The 19,623-nt window shown below is 41.5% G+C and overlaps 2 protein-coding genes across 2 annotated transcripts; both read left to right on the top strand.

The window, feature by feature from the left end:
* The first annotated feature begins 98 nt into the window (after positions 1-98).
* Positions 99-5,836, top strand: mogs (mannosyl-oligosaccharide glucosidase). The gene is made up of 5 exons (XM_058640175.1): positions 99-279; positions 929-1,291; positions 2,058-2,281; positions 2,415-2,608; positions 3,635-5,836. The coding sequence occupies exons 1-5, from the start codon at positions 207-209 to the stop codon at positions 5,403-5,405; spliced, it is 2,625 nt and encodes an 874-aa protein (XP_058496158.1). The 5' UTR covers positions 99-206; the 3' UTR covers positions 5,406-5,836.
* A 9,995-nt stretch (positions 5,837-15,831) lies between these two features.
* LOC131467163 (early growth response protein 1-B) lies at positions 15,832-18,665 on the top strand. Its single transcript, XM_058640906.1, has 2 exons — positions 15,832-16,318; positions 16,569-18,665. Exons 1-2 carry the CDS (start codon positions 16,162-16,164, stop codon positions 17,894-17,896), a joined length of 1,485 nt encoding a protein of 494 aa, XP_058496889.1. The 5' UTR covers positions 15,832-16,161; the 3' UTR covers positions 17,897-18,665.
* The last annotated feature ends 958 nt before the right edge of the window (positions 18,666-19,623 follow it).

The following is a 19,623-nucleotide window of genomic DNA, read 5'->3' as shown; positions in this document are numbered from 1 at the left end:
ATTGTTTTTATTCTCAAACACACTAGTGTAATATTAACATAGTATTACTTATTGGCGTAATGCTGCCTTTCACAGTTAGATGTTTGTCATCGCAGTTCAAAGTTCTGCACCTCAAGATACGCAGCTATGGAACCTGTGATGACGGCAGATTTCTCGTCTCCCATGTTACGTGAACGTATCACAAGGAGCGAAGTACACGTCAGCGGATGCGAGCGCTGACTGACCAGGAAGTGGCTAGTTGGCTAGCATCGGAGAATGAGCAGCTGAGACTTTTGGCAGGTGGGTAATCATCAGCTATCTAAAAAATTAAGATTGAAATATGTCCGGGGAGCCTATTTTAATAGCAGATTACAAATTACATTCATATAATATTGTCAGAGCCATCATTCGTTGCACAAACTGCCGTTCGTTTTACGGCACAGCTAAGTGTAGCCTCCTGGCAGCGTTGCTATCCCGGGTTGAACCGACGTGAACCGGCTAAACGTGTTTTGGGTAAAACAGGTGTCAGTGATGTTTACCTGGAGACGTTTTGCATACTAGCTAATATAATGATTATAATTGAAAATATTTGTTAATCTGCTTTAAGTAATTGCATATACGAACTGTTGGGTTTACCTTGCTTTGTAATAAGTAATTGCATTTCATTACAAACATCATTGTATTGACTAATAATGAAGTCCCCCCATGTTGATTTAAACCTGTATAATGTGTTATATATATATATATATATATATATATATATATATATATATATATATATATATATATATATATTTTTTTTTTTATCACATTTCTATAAAAAAATTGACTAATTAGTTAAAGGGACGGGTGATCATTTATGTAAGTGGTTTATGTGATGCAGCTCCATACAGATTAAAATCTACAAAATCATAAAATCCATGTATCTTGTCCTTTTTTCCCCCTGCAGTTTCAGGGGGCAGCATGGGTAGGCAGAGGAAGAGGGTGGGGACCACTGAAGTATCTCCAATACCAAGGAAAGATGAGAAGCCCTCTGCATTTCATCGCAAGGAGAAGAAAAAGAAAGCCGATATTGGAAAGATCTTCATCAACATCTCTATCGGCCTTTGTATATTCAGTTTGATCTGGTTCTTTTATGCCCTCTACATGCGGTCCAGCCTGGCCAAACGGGTGGCGACTTTGCACCCATCACCACCTGTCCTGGACGCAAACAGCAGCAGTGCTAAGGTTTCCCCAGAGAGGTTCTGGGGTTCATACAGGCCACAGGTCTACTTTGGCATGAAAACCAGGACTCCCAGGTCCATTGTGACAGGTTGGCATACACATTCAATTTCAAGCTGAACAAGGGCTGGGTGATGTGGGCAAAAATATTAACATGTATAAAAGTTTTAAATCACTCACTACTGATAATTATTGCAATGGAAGGACAACTTTAGGTTATTGTATTTCAGTGAGTGTTGAAAAAACCAATTAATGTTAAATAGAAACGTTTCACTCATCATAAGTCATTATTATTGTTATTATTATTATTCTTATCTGATTTGCAGCAGTTATGTCTCGTAGTGTGTCCAGATTTTTACTAACTGATCCTTTCAGCTCAATAATCCCTTCTGGAAAGGGTAACCAGAACAAGTACGGCGGGAACAACTCGAGTGTCTTCATGAAGATTTATTTCACACACACAGTTAGGTTGTAAGGTTGTAAAACCCACAAATCGTACGGGTTCTGGTGATTAGTAGTTAGACAAAGACCCTTATGAAGGTTAACATAACAAAAGAGCTTTGATAGCAAAGCTTTCATGACAACAGTGCTTTCATTAGAACCGCGCATGCTCCAAACACACAAACTGAAGGTTATCTTGAACATAATATCTGTCACATATAACAATAAATAGAGTGATAGTTTTGCCTGCTGCAAAGTTCTACATAGTGCGTTTGCACAAACATTACATCAATAGCTATTAAGTCTTTGTTATGTAGATATTTTATGTATTATTGAGTAATTTTTTGTGGTGGGATATCTAAGGGACACTCCTGGAATATGAAAATGATTTAAATTTCATTGACATGTCTCTCCAGGCATGATGTGGATGCGTCAGTTTTCTGAGATGGACATAAACCTGAGGCACACTTGTGAGCAGGGGGACCGTTTGAAAGGCTATGGCTGGCTGATGCATGATGGAATCACTTTTGGTGTTCAGGAAATCCGAGACAATGATTTCACCTTAACCACAGAGTTTGTCAAGAGGATGGGAGGGGATCATGGAGGAGACTGGACCTGCAGGATCACTGCCAAGCAGCATGTGAGTTCTGACCATGTGTATTCAGCTTTACTGTGGTGTTTAATTGTCATGGATGTTGCAGTATATGGTTGTAATGATTGTCTTTTGTTTGAAATATCAATGACTTCATGATGCAAATTTCTTTCTTTACCAGAGCTCTGTCCCTCAAGCACCAGTCATCTCCCTGATGTTTTACGCAGCAGCGGACACACGGGGCTCCCTTGAGGCTCACATCGAGGAGAGAAACCGCCTTGCATCCATCACTGGTTTTTCAGAGGAGCTAGGAAACTTCAAGATCACTTTTAGAAAACCTGTTACCGGGGAATTGTCCAGTGCAAAATATTCCAGGTAAATTAATAAATACACACTTGGAGCAGTAAATAGGACCTTTGTACTGTGGCCAGGGGCGGGGTGGCCATAGGGAGGTTCGGAAGTATTCCCGAACAGCCGGTCTGTTCCAGGCCGAAACGGCAGGTGGTCGGATTGAGCAGTACAAAATGCACAGGAAAGGGCAGGGTCCAGCACAGGGGAAGCTGAGCCAGGGATACAACCAGTTGAAGATGAAGGTTTGGATTTTTATGCACACCCAGCCTCCAAAGATTTAGATCTGTTTTTTTTCTTACCACCCTCAACAACCCCCCAGAAAAGGGATTTGACACACACAGTATTTTTGATTGTTTGTAGTATGTGTGATCAAATTACAGTTCCACCTGCATCCGTCGTGCGATCGGAAAAAAAGGCCTCTACAAAACCAAGCTCCCGGGCTGAATTTCAACCCCAGCCCACCCCTGACAGTGGCTATTTTGACACTGTAGGAAAATCACGGGTGTAAATAATCAAATGAATTATGGTGGAGTTGTCTTTAGCTTCCTCTGCAAGTTTCATCATGAAAGTGATCAGTAATACCCACTCTTCTGCTGCTGAATTGAATCAAAATGGCTGCAAAGGGCCAATTGATCATAATGAAGGAGATTAGATGAGCTGACATTCTGAGCAAGTGCTCAGTTTTATAAGGATTTAAGAAAGTCTGCAGTGCAATTTGATAGGAATTATTATCCAGACATTTTGAGTAACCACTTCCAGTATTATGTTTTGGATCACTGATTCATATAGTTCAGTTATTAATGGAAGGAAAAGAGATGTCGATACATCTTTATAAAGAAAGAAAGAAAGAAAGAAAGCAAGCATTGTTTATCTCACACTTTTTCATTACAAAAGCACAAGAGTGACCCTGAAAGTGAACCACGTGTACATTCGCAGCATCACATGTATGATCTTTTACACTTTGCATGACATCATGTTGTGAAATCCTCACTGCTGATGTTTCATTGATTTGAAAACAGGACAATTAACAAGATGTTTGTTCCTTTTCAGTTTTAACTATCTTCAGACTGTGTCCCCTGGCTTGGAGAAGCTGACTGAGATTGTGGAGCACAGTCTGAACCACAGGTTTGTCTACACCTTCCCCTCTGGTGAGAAGAGGCATTACATTGCTGTTGACACCTACAAGCCTCCCCATCACCAAAACCAACAGAAACCTGCCGACACAAGGAAGGAGAGTGACTTTGTGGTTTACCAGGTGACTGTCCAGCTGCCGTTCCAGATTGAGGTTCTGTTTGAGTCTGGAAGCTTCCACAATCGCCCTAACCAGCTAGTGGGCTCGATCATGACCCAGGAGCTGGAGAAGAGAAAAGCAGAGTTTGATGCAAAGTTTGAGAAGACTTTTGGGCTTCAGAGCAAAGGTTTTAGTCAAGCGCATATTCGGTTTGCCAAGGCAGCGCTCAGCAACATGTTGGGTGGAATGGGCTATTTTTATGGTCAGTCAGTGGTGCAGTCAGTCTACAACGAGTACCCACTTTTATACCCCGAAGGTGCTCTATTCACCGCAGTACCGTCACGCTCTTTCTTCCCAAGAGGATTCCTCTGGGACGAAGGCTTTCACCAGCTGCTGCTCGGTAAGTGGGATCCCCAGTTGACAAGGGAGGCTATTGCCCACTGGATAGACCTGATGAACATGGAGGGCTGGATTCCCCGTGAGCAAATTCTGGGAGATGAGGCACGCAGTAAGGTCCCAGCTGAGTTTGTAGTTCAGCGCAACGAGAATGCCAACCCACCAACTCTTTTCTTAGCCCTTCAAGAACTTATTAAACAACTCTCTGCAAATGAAGGCGATGCAGTTCTTCACCCAACTTTGCCTTTCCTCCGACGTCTTTTCCCCAGACTGAAAACCTGGTTTGAATGGTACAACACCACACAAACAGGGCCACTGCCTAACTCCTACCGCTGGCGTGGACGGGACAAGGACACAAACCTCTTCCTCAATCCCAAGACCTTGACCTCTGGGTTGGATGACTACCCACGAGCGTCACACCCTTCAACTGACGAGAGGCACGTGGATTTACACTGCTGGATGGCCTTGGCCTCCGGTGTAATGGCTAGTATCGCTCGGCTTTTAGATGAGCCCTATCAGGACTATGAATTCTCCCACCAAGTCCTCAGTGATAACAACTTACTGAATGAGCTCCACTGGTCAGAGCACCACCGTGCCTTTAGCGACTTTGGCAACCACACTCAGGCTGTGTCTTTGCAGCAGGAGAAGGTGTACGTACCTCCTGGACAACAGCGCCATCAATACCCTATAACTCGGCTTGTGCGCTCGGTCCGCAGGGCTCCCAAGATGCAGTATGTCAATGCTTTGGGTTATGTTAGCTTGTTTCCCTTTTTACTACACATCCTCCAACCTGACTCGCCTAAACTAGAACATATCTTACGAGACATGAGAGACCCCGACAAGCTGTGGACGCCCTATGGCCTGCGTTCCCTCTCTAAGTCTGATCCCGTGTATATGAAGCGAAATACAGAACATGACGCCCCCTACTGGAGGGGCCCAGTTTGGATTAACATCAACTACTTGGCAGTTAGAGCCCTGCACCACTACAGGAACACACAAGGTCCATACCAAGAAAAGGCAGCTGCTCTTTATGAGGAACTCAGGACTAATATTATCAACAATGTTTACAGACAGTATGTGGACACAGGTTATATCTGGGAACAGTACAATGACAGCACTGGGAGGGGCCAAGGAAGCCACCCCTTCACTGGATGGTCAGCTTTGACAGTATTAATCATGGCTGAACACGACTGATTCTGTAGATTTCATCTCATGTTTTCATGATACCGGCCTTCGTTTATGAAATATAGAGTTGTTAAAGCCATACAATAAAGATTCAGCTGGAAAGAATAGGAATTACTGATCTAATTTCAGCATTGAATCTTTATAAATGAAATAACAGATTTCTTTCTTGATTTCTTGGATGGATTTTTACTCGTGCCATTTTTTTTCTTTGTTATCTTCCGCTGCCGCAATAACCGTTCATTTGGATTTTAAGACTTACCGAGTTTTGCTCAACATTTCTAAAATTGCAGCCTCAGAAAGGAAAGTTGAGTTGTAGAGAAGGAAAAACAAACAACAAGCAGACCTATTTTGTACACATTGTCTGGTTTGACTGGCAGGGAATACAACATCGACTGTGACATTTGTCTTTTGATGAAAACAATAAATAAATGTTGATACTTTTTTGTCATATTTTGTCTAATGTTCAAAGTTCAAAAACTGCAGATGTGAACTCTGTCTCAGCTGCAACAGGCAGAACCTTTTCTTATTTGAGCCTGGCTGTTGTGGTTCAGACACTGTCGCTGTTTCACACTGGACACTCGTTACTGGTGACGCCTGAGTAACTGGGCCGTTTAAATCTTTTAAATACAAGCCACTTATTAATCTTTCTTTGCAAACATGATTGATAAGTCTTTATTCCTCTGTTGTTGATGTAATGTGATATAAACAGACATAAAAAGCACCTCATTACTTTCAAAAACTGTTAAAGTAATAAACTGACATGGACATAGAGGAAAAACTGGTCATTTTGAAGCAGATAAAAATGGATAATATTTATCTGAGCCATTGTGTAAACATTGGGAATAGCCTGAACTGGTCAGAACAAGAGCTGACAAAAAAAGAAAGAAAGAAAAGTTCTCTTTTATTTACTCTCTTAAGACGTGGCCAGACTGATGTTAAACCAGCAACAAAACCAAACAAATGACTTTGCTTTTCCTGTGGTTTTCAATGGGACCTTGATTAGGTCTTGCTTTTACAATCAAAAATCATGACTTGCTCAAGCGAAAATGCAGTTTAATGAACTTTTGATTGCTCCATGTTACAATACACTGTCGGCCAGGGTAGGTTCTCAAAGTGTGAGCATTTTAATCTTTATACAGTTTATTCATTTTGTCTGTAAAAGATCATGGCCTCTTCTTTCTGTAAATACAGTCTAGACAGGTTTTTGCTATTCTTGGGTGACATTACACGTTGCTATAGGTTGTGTTAATGGAGGGCCAGGATGCTCTAAGATGGTAAATATCAATATTTTTCCTCTGTATTCATCATTATTTGATGCCTTCTGTTTTCAGTTAGTGACATAGACTGTCCCTATTTTGTACAGACAGTATTTCTATATTTTTTTTCTTTAGTTACAACCCAGTTATAGCTGCTCACGTGTATAGTACTGACAGTCAGTCAAAGCAGACAGTAGCTTTGACACTCTGTGACCTTAAGTATTGCAGCCTGGTGCTCACCCTTTTGTCAGATGGCACATTTGAAGGCCTCAAGCTGACGTCAATCTGCTGCAAGTATTTTTTATTTTTTTTTGGTTTCCATGGAGCACCGCTGTTGTGAGGGCTCTGTGCTTAATTAGCCAACATGAAAAGACACGGAGAGTACATAGATAGCGAATTCTTTTCACTATGATGGCATATATTCACAGGCCAGGTCACACAGTCTTTATTAATACTTTGACACGGACTATAAAACGTTGGTTGTGAGAGCGCTGATACTGGCTCTCTTCCTGTGTGCATGACCACCGGTTTCCAGCCCTTGAATGGGGATCACAGTTGTACAGAGAAAGGCTTAGCAAGGTGCATTAAGGTTGCGTGACTAAAAATAGTGGAAGCAGAACAGCAGATATGCTGTGAAGCTGCAGATCGGTAGTCCCACATTTATCAGTTTGTCTTTTTTGACTGCGGGAGATGCAGCATTAGGAGTTAAATCCTCCTGCATTTCAATAAAACAGTTTTACATTCATCGATCAGCATTTGTAAATGTTATAATGTTGCTGTTGACTTGAGTTGTTGTTGCGTTTCGTGTTCAAAAATCAGCACATGTCTGTGGAATGATGCCTTCAGGCTCAGTCGTGGGAGACAGAAAAGCTCATCATCTGACCTTTTGACTTACTAACGCAAAACACTGTATCAAGGGATTTGGACACAGATGAGCCATATCCTCTGTCTTTTTGCCGTTTCTCTCAGAGGAAATGGATTCCACATCCCCTCAATGCAACTCCAGTCTAAAATGCATTTATTTCTTTGAAGAGTGCTGACAATCTGTGTGACTAAAGCACTCACTGCGCAATTCATCCCCCTCACCCAAGACCCTTTTTTCACAGTGAGATGGGATAATAGCCAAACAGCATCAGAGCTAACTAATGTGACTGCATAATAAACAGATGAGTCAGGGAGTGTTCATTTGCATAGCATCCCAACTTTATCAGAGCGTCTATAGACACACTGATTTTTGTGTGAACCTGTGAATTGGCAGTGGAAATGGACTGAGTGCACTGTCCAAATGGCTGCAGATTAGCGTTAAAAATCAGCATACATCTACATCGAGTGAATACAAAGTTGTCCAACAGTTGTTCCACATAAACCACCACACCAGCCTCCTCCTATAGCACCCACTGCTGTAGTGAATGCAATTACTGGGAACTTATGCTAGAGGGAGCTAATTAATAAGGCATTTGTGAGACGGCAAAGAGGCTTTTTGAATACGGCGTAGCTATCATTTTACTCACAATGGAGAGCTACTTAGAATTAAAGCAGTATAAGTGGATAATTATGCTAATGGCTCAATTTGGATTTAAGATATGGTGGCAGGCGTTATTTCAGCAGGATCGCTGCTTTTGCATTAGAGCGATCCTCACACAGGTCTCACTGTGCGTATATGAGGATTGTATGCTGATATTATCTCACTGGAGATGTCAGATGTTTTTGTCCTGAGGCCACACAGTAATGTGTGTGTGTGTGTGTGTGTGCTGCGTCCCAACATTTTCTTTTTTACCTCTCACACAATTAACCAAGACATCTGGGCAAGCTGGCATCGTGAACTTCTTGTTGCTCTTCTTGTGACGTCTGCACATTCTTAAAGCCCCATAGCTATGAAGTGTTTAATGAATCAATTTTCATGATCTAATTGCATGTTAATGCAGATCATGGTCCTCTGGCTTTGACATCACTGCCCTCCCAGGACAGTGTAATAGTATTTGCCTCCCCTGGACATCAAGGCAGCAAGTCCTCCTCTCTAATTGCTGTTTATTCCTCTTGTCTTCCTATGAAAGGCCCTCCAGGATCTTGCATATCCCGTACTCACCACCCTGCCTTTGGCCCCTGGAAGCTTATTTTTGAGCACCAAACTTGCCTCAGCCAACATAGGTCTATGTATGTTATGTAAGGCTCACTATAAATAGGTTCACCCGCGATCTTTTGTCTTTACCTGATTCGCTCTTAGCCCAACAGTTTTTATTTCTGGAGAGAGCTGTGGAAGCTAGTGCAATGTAGAGCTGGCCGTTTCCATAGTTACTTTTGTTAGCTGCAAGCTCTTAACATTCTTCATCTGTTTCCTCACATGTCTGCTGTAAGCTAGGTTGTGTGTTTGAATCTGTAATGACTGCATATGCATCGATAGAGCGGCGATGCTTTCTAATTATTAACATTCGTAGCTGTTCATACACGCCGTGGTGTCAGTGGATGGAAGAAAGAGCAACAAATAGAAATCAGTGTGGGTGCAGATGAGTCAGAGACTAGAATATGTAGACATATTACCTTCTGTTGGTCAAATGTACATGCAATTAGTTCCATGTTGCATGATAATGATTTTTGTTTCATGGAAGTTATTGAGCTGAGTCTAAGGGGAGTGATGTTGTTGTTGTGTGTGCTTATTTACATGTTGACACTTCAACTACAGTTCAAGCATATTTCAGTCATTAAAGAAAGGATAAACGATCACTATTTTGTGCCATGGAATTTTCCTGAAAATGCACAAACAGTTAGGTAACAGCAGGTGCAGTAGTTGGATCGGGCCCAAGAACTGGACTGTCAGAGTGCTGCAAGCATGGATTCAGCAGAATAGAGGGCAGGGTGGGAGCCATCTGAGTGCAGCCAGTGTGTGTGGAGGAGTCTGGGGGCATGGTTAGAGAATCACTGGGGCATTCCGCAATCACGATTGGAGAGCTGAATGTGCTTCTCACCCATCCCTGTTGTAGAACCAGAGAATACAGGCGGCTGGGGACCGAAGTGGGCGAGAGCAAAAGTATTTTTGGATCGCACGGGAAACCTGCCACACCAACAGCAGCCGCAGCAGCAGCAGCAGCAGCAGCAGCAGCAGCAGCAGCAGCAGCAGCAGTGGCGGCATTGGGGCCTGGTACCGGGCTTCCCTAACCCACTCCCACTCTCAGAGGAAGAGCAGGAGGGAGATGCTCCTTCAAAAGAAGAACCACGCTTCCGCTGCCTTTACTTTTTCTTATTGGTGCCGTTTTTTCCTTCAATTGCCCAGCGTTTGAAGCATGATGTAGTATATATAACTAAGCAGAGCCCAACATGACTGAGTGAGAGAGAGAGAGAGAGAGAGAGAGAGAGAGAAAGAGGGAGAGAAAATAACAAACTTGGCAGCTGAGGCGAGTATCTTGTATTTATAGAAAGTCGTGTTTCCGGCAGAGGTTTCTGTGGTTTTAGCTTTCCCAATCCATTTTGCGGTCTCTTACAGGCCCTATTGTATCCAGGTTTAGATTTAAGATGTTCCTTAATCTTGCGCCTTGGGGGGAGATTTGACTGTGAAACCTGTCAGAGTGTGAATTTGGGGGAGGCAGATGGATTTGAGCAGCTCTCGCTTTTGTAGGATTGCTCCAACAAATCTGTTTTGCATCAACAAACTTAAAAAAAAAAAAAAAAAAAAAGGCATTAGTTCATAGTACAACACAGTTAATGCATGTATGATATTGTATACATCATTGCTGCACACAGGTATAGTCTGCCTTATCTTTAAATCACAGGTTTTCTTTTTTCTTTTTGTCCTATAGATTTGATATAGTGTTGTATGCATTAGCGTTCCAGAGAAGGAACGGTTTAAGTGTTCTTTTATGTCAAACAGCAATTACAGCATCTCTGCATCTCACTGGATTTCCTGGTATAGATCAGGTCCTTCTATTATTTACTTTCAAACAGTGTGGGTTGCATAGTTTGTTGACAGAGTGCCAAGGCATTGAGAATCCAAGGAGCTACACTCTAACTCAAGTCAGACATATTTCATATTGAAGTAAGATTTATGAGTGTTTAAAAAAAAAAAAAAAAACCCTTTCAAATCTTCGAGTCTTTATTTAAATGGTTAAAATTGAAAGAGAGTACACTAAATTTAGAAGTTCCATTGGAAATTCAACAAACTGGCGACTGATTTTCAATAACCAGTGAATGTCCTCTTGTTTATAATCGGCAACAAAAGCAATCATCATATCTAAAAGAATAACAAACACAGTTTGCCTGCATTATATCTCATAATTTATCATCACTTCTGGTCTTTGGCTGAAACCTGAGGAGGCACACATGAGGATTTAAGGACCTTAAGTTGGAAATAGGTATTCATTGATGTGCCTTAAAGGTTTTGTCAATAGCTCGGCTGTTGTGCAGCTTTGCAAAATCAGGATGCCGTAGCTTTTAAAGGTTTATCCTAAGACGTGCATCACCTCTGTCAGAGTGAAACAAAGAGTAATGTCTACTGAAAGGTTATACTTCTATTTTCAGAGGTTGCGTGTTATTATATTAACACTGAGGAAAAGGTGCATCAAACCATTATCTATATCAGCGTTCTGGGGACCCACTGCCCTGCTTGTTTTAGGTGTTGCCCCGCTTCAGTAATCAAGCTCTGCAGAAACCTGATAACGAGCCCTTCATTTGAATCAGGTGTGCTGGAGCTAGGAAACCTCCCAATCCTGGACAGTTTATCTCCAGGACCAGGGTTGAGAAACACTGATCTTTTATATATGGTGCAAATCACAAAAGAAGAAAGAATACCGACTCAAAATAGAACAATATAGAACAGACCATTGCTGTGCAATCTGTCCCTAGTCTTGCAGGTGGTGATCTCAGAGGGCAGTCACTACTCCCCGCCATGTCAACTCCACCTGCGAGCAAAACTCCCACACTCTGTCCAGGAGTGAGCCTGAAAATAACACGACCATGTACAATTATCCAAAAACATATCGCAGGCTGAAAAATCCTCATGTAAGTCACTCACGTAAGGCAGTTACAACAAGAAACACGTTTAGAACCTTCACACATTTTAAAATGGTTGTTTAAATCAACGTGTGCATGAGTCAGTTGTCAGGAGACTGGGATTTTAAAGCATGTTTATTTATATATATATATATATATATATATATATATATACATATATATATATATACACATATATATATATATTATATAGTAACACGGTAGATGGATTAGAGACATTTTGTAAAGATTCCTGGGTGTGGCAACCCATGTTCTAGTGGAAAGGGAACATGGCTTGTAACCGGAGGGTTGCTGGTTAAAATCCCAACAGATCAAGGGCTGAGCAAGGTGCACAATTTACATTGCTCTCCATGGATTGGGTTAATTGGGCGCATACTTTTAAAATATATAAATAAAATATATAAAAAATATCTGCCAAATCAAATATGTGCACCATTGTATAAGTAGATGACTCGCTGTGGTGACTCCTAGAGAGGGAAAAGCCAAAAAATAAATACAGATAAATAATAACAATAGTAATCAAGTTTGCATTTATAAGAAATGTGTTCATTCTAATCTCAATAATTATGCTTATTTATTGTTTTCTCTAGAGAGAGACTGGCAAAGTAAGACATTATTGCATGGTCTAAATCTGTCACGTATGAAAATAAATCTCACATAGCTTTATTTTTTGGTTTTGTTTCATTATTAAAATGCATTTAAGACATTTTATAAAGTTCAAAACAATTTTGACAGCACAGCTGAAATAGATGGTTGGACAAGTGGATTGATTCATTTTGGACTTATACAATCACCGATAAATAGAGTACACTATATAAAAGGACGTACTCTGAGGTGAGCCTGTTTCAGGTCAAGTCTACATCAAAGCATCTTTTACTGCATGCTTCACAGAAACTATCCATTCAGACGATGTGCAAAGATATCCTTTCATTAGAGCCACGTTTCATCTTTCCTCAGCCAGCAACATCCTTGTTAAAACACAGGAGCAACTTTGTAACGCACTCTACATAGAGAATAACTCCATACTTACCAGGCCGTTTAGCATAGAAACACGAGCGTTTTGTCTCGCCAAGCTCAGATGTGAGGGAATAAAACAAAGGCTTTCATTTAACTTCCTCAGGTACGGAGTTACCTCAGTGCTATAATGTCAGTAAGTGCTACCATTACATAAATCCATTACTTAGTCGCTGTGCTGTGGCATTTTATGGAGGAGAGAGGTTAGTCACACTGCAGTTATCATAACAGCATCCTGTGATCTGAACTCTGTGTGATCAGATTGGTTTTAATAGACTCTGGATTACTTGGAGGCAGTTCCTCAAAGCTAAACATCTGTGGGCCTAGAATTAGAGTGCACATCTGAGGTGAAAACGATTTGTTCCGGAGAATGTCACTGCAGCAATGAAAGAGCTTACATGCTATTATCATACACTAACATGAAAAGATGACAGGGAAGCGTCTTGGAGATCCTTTGATTCTTTGTCCACTGCTCAGTATTGACGGAGATAACAGTAAATTTGAGTCGTCTGGTGCAACCAGGCTGTTTATTATGTCTAATAGCCACTTTGCGTCTGTGCTGCAAGACATTTTGTTCCATGTGGCTTATAAGCTTCTTATCCGGAGTTAATTTTGCGGTAACAAAGCATGTACTCTTCATATGAAGCGAGATCTGAGCTCACGGGAGCACTTTCAAAATAAAAAGAAAAGGACAAAACAGTCAGTAGCAACGTAAAATTAATTATTTTCTGGTTTGATCCACTTGCCTCACAATATGTTTGTTAGTAAATCATGTGCAGGATTGTCACAGATGCCATGCCTATTCTGAAAAGATTACTTAATTTTCGTAAATTAACTACTGTTGAATAAAAAAAAGGTAAAATTAGAGAACAGTCTCTACTAAGATGTTAATTTTACTCTCAAAATGATTATGTTGGTTTTTTTTTTTTAATAAAAGCCCAATAATTATTATCAAAAAATTATCGGAGTTTAAGTTGATTACTCAGACAGAAGGTCTTGTCTAAGTGTATCTTAACACTACTTTCATGTTTTTGTGCGAGACTCAGCTAAACGCACGGCTATCTTAAAAATAGTGGTGAATTTTGGTGTCACACTCAAAGTGGCAAAGTAAATAAAACATGTTTCCCCCTCAGAAATATATCAATCTCCCATTATATGCATATACATATAGAAAATACAGGTACAGGCTCTTATGTAAAAATACATTTACTCCAAAAATCACCGTTAGTCAATAATGATTAAAAAATGAAATAGAAACATATCATAACTCATAACTTTAGAATAATAACCATATAGTCATATCTACATATGCTAATACAGTATGGTATTATACTACATGGCTCCAGTTCATGTTGCAGCTCCAAGATCATTGTAATTCTGTCGACCACTGCTCCTGCAAATGTAAAAAAAATCATTACGGTAGTAGTGACTTAAATTTCCCATAGTCCTCTACGGTGTAAATGGATGCAAAAGAATGCCATTCACACACAGGAGTCACCACTCAGTGCAGGTGTAACAAGTAGAAAGGTTTCTGTGCTGCCTGGTTTCATGTGTGACTCACAGCACCGCCGCTGTCCATGGTCCTGAACCAGAGGTCTGCTGCACACTGCATCGTCCTATGAAAGAGTATTGACTTTTTGTAATAGGAAATGTGACCATGGAGTGCACCCGGCAACAGATGCAAACACTGAAAAAAAAAAAAAAAAAGCTTTGGGGTTGAAATGTCATGTGAACAGTTGGGTTCAACCACTGAACACCTCGGGGGTGTTATTGACTCCCTTCAATGCTTTTAAAGGCCAAGAGTTCTTTCAGACTGGGCTTTGCACTTATTCACCCTGACAGTGTAAGTGACCATAATATCCAGCAGCCACACGACACTGAGGGATTTTGTGAAAGTAAATCAAAGCAATGGACTGTCGGGGATAAATGTTCAGTTTATTTGCTGAACACAGATCCACATCTCTGCGTCTGGTCCAGTGAAAGGAAAGTGACACAAGAGAAATCACTTCAACAAGTTAATCTTTATCAAAGATATGATGGAGAAGGAGAACCTATTTTAATCATCCAATAATATGGTTTTAGGGGGTGGCGGTGGATAAGTGGTAGAGCAAGTCGTCTTTCAACTGAGAGGGTTCATTTTCCAGCTCCAGTAATCTTCATGCTGATATGTCACTGGACAAGACCCCTGCATCGCTCCTGATGGCGGTGCCAGCAGTGTGTGAATGACTCATTATGTGTTTACATATTTTATTTTGTAAAGGTTTGCCTTTAATTAAATTATTAATTATTGTGCCCCCTTGTCCTTTTTGTACAACACAAGAAAAAAACCCAACCTTGTTAAAGTAACTTTTACTTTGAGTACATTTTAAACAAGCTACTTTTTTACTTGAGTACATTTTCAGACCAATACTTTTACTCTTACTTAAGTAAAATGCTCACAAAATAGTGGTACTTTTACTTGAGTAGGATTTGAGTAGACACTGTTTACTGTTACCCAATCAGAACTAAGAATTTTTTTAGATTACAGATTAAGATTATGGATTCATTTAAATCACTTTTCTGTCAGTAATGTCATTTTTGTCTTTTTTATATTTATCCTAAATAATTATTGTATCCTGTATGGATCTTATGTCGTGATATACCTTCCCCATACCATTCCTAATGCTTACACTGAACATGAATTTGTACCAAGCTGCAACACCAGGTCTACCTGAGACCCATAACAATGAGATAACAACACTATAATTCCTTCCTGTTAACAAACACTTGTCCATCCTCATTGTAAATGCTGTAAATCATGTTGTCTCTGTGTTTTGGGATAATGCACCTTTACAGACATGTTTTGGATGGATGAAGGTCTGGAGGGAGATTCCACAAAACAAACAGCGGCTTCATATTTTTCTACTTTATAGCTCTGGTTTAATGTCACGTTTAATTAAAACGATAAATCGTTAATGTGCCGAGAAAATTAAGACCAACATTAAAACGTTTTTACCTCCCAACGCTGGTCGCCACTTGTTGAAACGTCAGTCTCCATCTCTCCTGTATAGGAGCGGGGATGCGAGGGGGAGGGGGGGGGGACCCCGTCACATCCTCTGTCCATATATGGGCATGAAGTTTACACGCAGCGGGGAATCCTCTCACTGGAGCTGATGAATGGGGAGGAGGGCCGAGGGAGCTGCCAAAGTGTATATAAGGAGAGAGAGGGGAAGTCGCTGATGTGAAAATCCACAGCAAGCAAATAGCCTTCCAACCGAGGAGCAGAGACGAACACGGATTACCTTTAATTGCTTTTTTTATTTTTACATATATACCTTTTGACAAAGCACCACTTTGGGATCATTTGTTGAACATTAGGGGGGTTGGAAGAGAGCAGTGATCTGCATAATTTGTTTTTTTTGTTTGTTTTTTTACCGTCTTCCCTTTATTTTTTTTATTTTTTTTTTTACCTTTATTTTCTCCTGAGAGAGACGCGGACTTCTAAGTGCATCAGTATGTTGAACAATATGGATTTGAATGCGAAAGATTCCTTTTATCCTCAGTTTGACAATTGCAACAGTTCTTCCCTGGGAATGGAAAACAGCGGACGGAAAGATAACCAGGAGGTGTATGTCGACGCAGAGCGGGGGGTACCTGCCCAGTTTGGCCACGGTGAGTTCGCATCTCTGCACAGTCGATGAAATGTGCATGCACGAGTTTTATTTTTCCTAATGGCTTAAAAATGAACCGCGCACATGAAATAGATGTCACTTTTCTTGCCACCATAAATGCATCCCTAGCTCTGCCAAATACGCACGAAGCTTTATGTAACCCTGGTTTTCTTCCTTGTTCGTGCACTGTAATTATCCCCAAATATAAAACAACGTCAATGACAAAGTTTTGTCTCTCTCTGCTCTAACAGAAGGAGCACCTGCGACCCTCAAAACCGAAGCTTCCAACTCGGAATTCGCTTTTAACCCTTGCGAGTGCCCAAAAGACACCTACACCCCCTCATCGCTCGCCTACTCCGGCAGTTTCTATGTGGAGGCATCTCAGGGAGCGCCGTGCAGCACCGAAACGCTCCTCAACATGATCACTGAGATCGTGGGTATATCTACAATGCCAATCTCAGAAGTGCAACAGAGCGGCAACAGTCGGGGAACTTATCCATCGCCTCCGCCGATGGACAGCAGCAATGGCAATTTTGGAGACATCAAAAGGCAGTCCTACATCTGTACATCCGGACCCACTCCTCCTGGATACTCTCCAGAGCAGACGTGCCAGAGATATGCTGATGATCAGGCCGGCAGTCAGGCCCAAGACCCGACCACTTCCCAGCTCCTCTTCAGCTCCTCGGGAGCTCCAAACCAGAAGAAGACTGAACCAAAGTCTGAGGCCGCTTCTTTTCCCGTGGTGGTCAAGAATGAGTTCGAAAGCAGCTGCTACGAGTGGGGGACATTTAACAAGTCCGGCTGTTTGGAGACAAGTTTCCAGACAGAAACCTTCCCGATGTCGAGCGACTTCCCCCCCGACCAGCAGATGGATGTAAAGGAACTTTTAGACACGTTCCCCCCGATTTGTCCCAACCCAGAGATGGAGTTTAAAGTGGAGGGAGGGATCAAGCAGGAGCCGTGTTTCTCTGACACCTGCTCCCAGAGCTACTCCAGTCCTCTGTATAATAATTACCTCCCCCCGCCGCCTATGGGCCTCTCCTCAAACCTCAAACCCTTTCCTGAACCAGCACAGCCATCTAACCAGTGTGACTCCTTATACGCGTCACCAGCTTTGCCAAGCACCATAGATTCCATCTTGTATTCTTCCTTGTTGCCAGATTCTTTTGCCCAAAGTTACACGACCCGCGTGACCAAGTCCCCCAGGGCCAGAAAGAGCCCCGCCGCCTCCCACGGCCCAGCCAAAGAGAAGCCTTTCACCTGCCCCATGGAAAGCTGCGACCGGCGTTTCTCGCGTTCGGACGAACTAAACCGGCACATCCGCATCCACACGGGCCACAAACCTTTCCAGTGCCGCATCTGTTTGCGCAGCTTCAGTCGTAGCGACCACCTCACCACCCACACCAGGACTCACACGGGCGAGAAGCCGTTTTCCTGCGACGTGTGCGGCAAACGGTTTGCGCGCAGCGACGAGAGGAAGCGGCACGGCCGCGTACACCTGAAACAGAAGGAGAAAATGGAAATAAAGCCTCAGGTGAGCGCCGCTCCGTGGCCCTTCGTTCTTCCCGAGGGGATTTGAAGACACCTCCACGTGTCCACACACCCACACACACACAATATTAGGATCTTTCCGTCTTGGAAGATAAGTCAGCTGACTTACAACTTGATGTCTGAGTTGGTCTGACTTCATGGCGAGCCAATGCCTGCAGACTGAGGAGGTGTTTTTATTTTTGAGGAGCAGAGAAGAGAGAGTGCTTCGGCCTTGCTGTCCGTTGCAGATGACGCTGACTTCAGGCAAACTTAAATGCATAAGTTGTAAACGTCGGTAAAGAGATGAACAGACCGAGCCTGGTAGCTGTTGCACAGTCTTGTGGAGCCAAACCTCTCTGTTTGCATTTGCATGACTGCTGTTCAGCACCTCTTCACGTGGACAGCTCCAACCTCCACCGCCTCTGAGCCTGGATGGATTGCACTTATTAAATATCGCCGTTTAAGATTCTTATTTTCTGCTTTTAGCGTTCCTAGAGCAATGGTTTGGACTATGTTTCTTGAAAAATGCATGTTTATGTCAGTGTTTTACTTTTCCTTTAATCGGAATAATCAACCACTGTCAAGGTGCACGCCTTCACTCAACAGTGAGGGTGATTGACTTGAATGTAACATATTTATGGATCTGACCATAAAGCTGTCCATCTTTGATCAAATTTAGTGTTTGTTTAACTCCTTATCATTTCGATGTCAGGTGTTTTTTTGTCATTTGGTCCTTGTGCTGTGTTACGATTGTTTGGATTATTACAGTTGTGAAAGCTATATCATAAATGGGAAATAAATATATTTGTATGACTGTACTTCTTTGTATTTTTATAGATAAGTGTATATTTTGCATTTGCCACATTTGAGTGTCCTTTCTAACGTGGAATATATTCTAAATCATGAATAATGTCTTGTTTTTTGAGGGCTATTATCCAGTAACACGATATTTTAAATGTTACAATTTGATATCAGAAACATTTTCACACTTCATCCCAGTGTTGCTGTGATGACAACATGAGTTTAATTTAGATCTGAAGGGGACCAGAGTGTATGTGAGTTGTCGTACAGATTTCCTTTTTCTTTTTCTTTTTTTTGCAAAAATGATTTTACAATATGTACAGATGTTGATTTTAGTTAGAAATGACCAGTATATGGTAAACACATTGCTTTTGAGTAATCAGGTAGCACACATTGCTGCAAGTTTCTGGAGACTTTACCTACAATGGAAGGGTTTGACGACTGATCACTTTTACTGGAATAAATGCTGAAATGTTCATTTTAAAACCTATAAAAAAAGAAAATGCTGAGAGTTTGGTGAAATTGTCACCAACAGGCTACTGCAAAAAATGTAATTTTACTCGCCTTAAGTTATATTAACTGTTAAAGATTTTGTACATACACAGTTTCTACAATACTTTAAATTAATATTGATGTTGTTATTTTTATGAAAAGTTTATGAACAAAATAAACACTTTCTGGAAGCAGCAAGTTTCTTGTGCATGCTTCACATGGATCAAACAACAAAAATGTTGTTTTTTTTTCCTTTTCTCACTTTGCCCAATCTGTTTCATATAACATTAAGACCCCCCACTGCCCACTGATGGGTGATGAGTATATCCTCCCAAAATATACATTATAACAGGCCACCTGTGTGCACCACACTGTCGCCCTAACATTAGATGACACAGTTGTGCCCCGTGACTCACGAGGCTTTTGACTCAAGCACATTAACGTGAATGCCCGATTACTCAGTGCTGCGAGTCTGAATCCACT

This window comes from Solea solea, chromosome 10 (genome assembly GCF_958295425.1).
Source record: "Solea solea chromosome 10, fSolSol10.1, whole genome shotgun sequence".
Lineage (NCBI taxonomy): Eukaryota > Metazoa > Chordata > Actinopteri > Pleuronectiformes > Soleidae > Solea > Solea solea.
The sequence above is the reverse complement of the archived record's forward strand: the minus strand, read 5'-3'. Positions and strand labels throughout refer to the sequence as shown.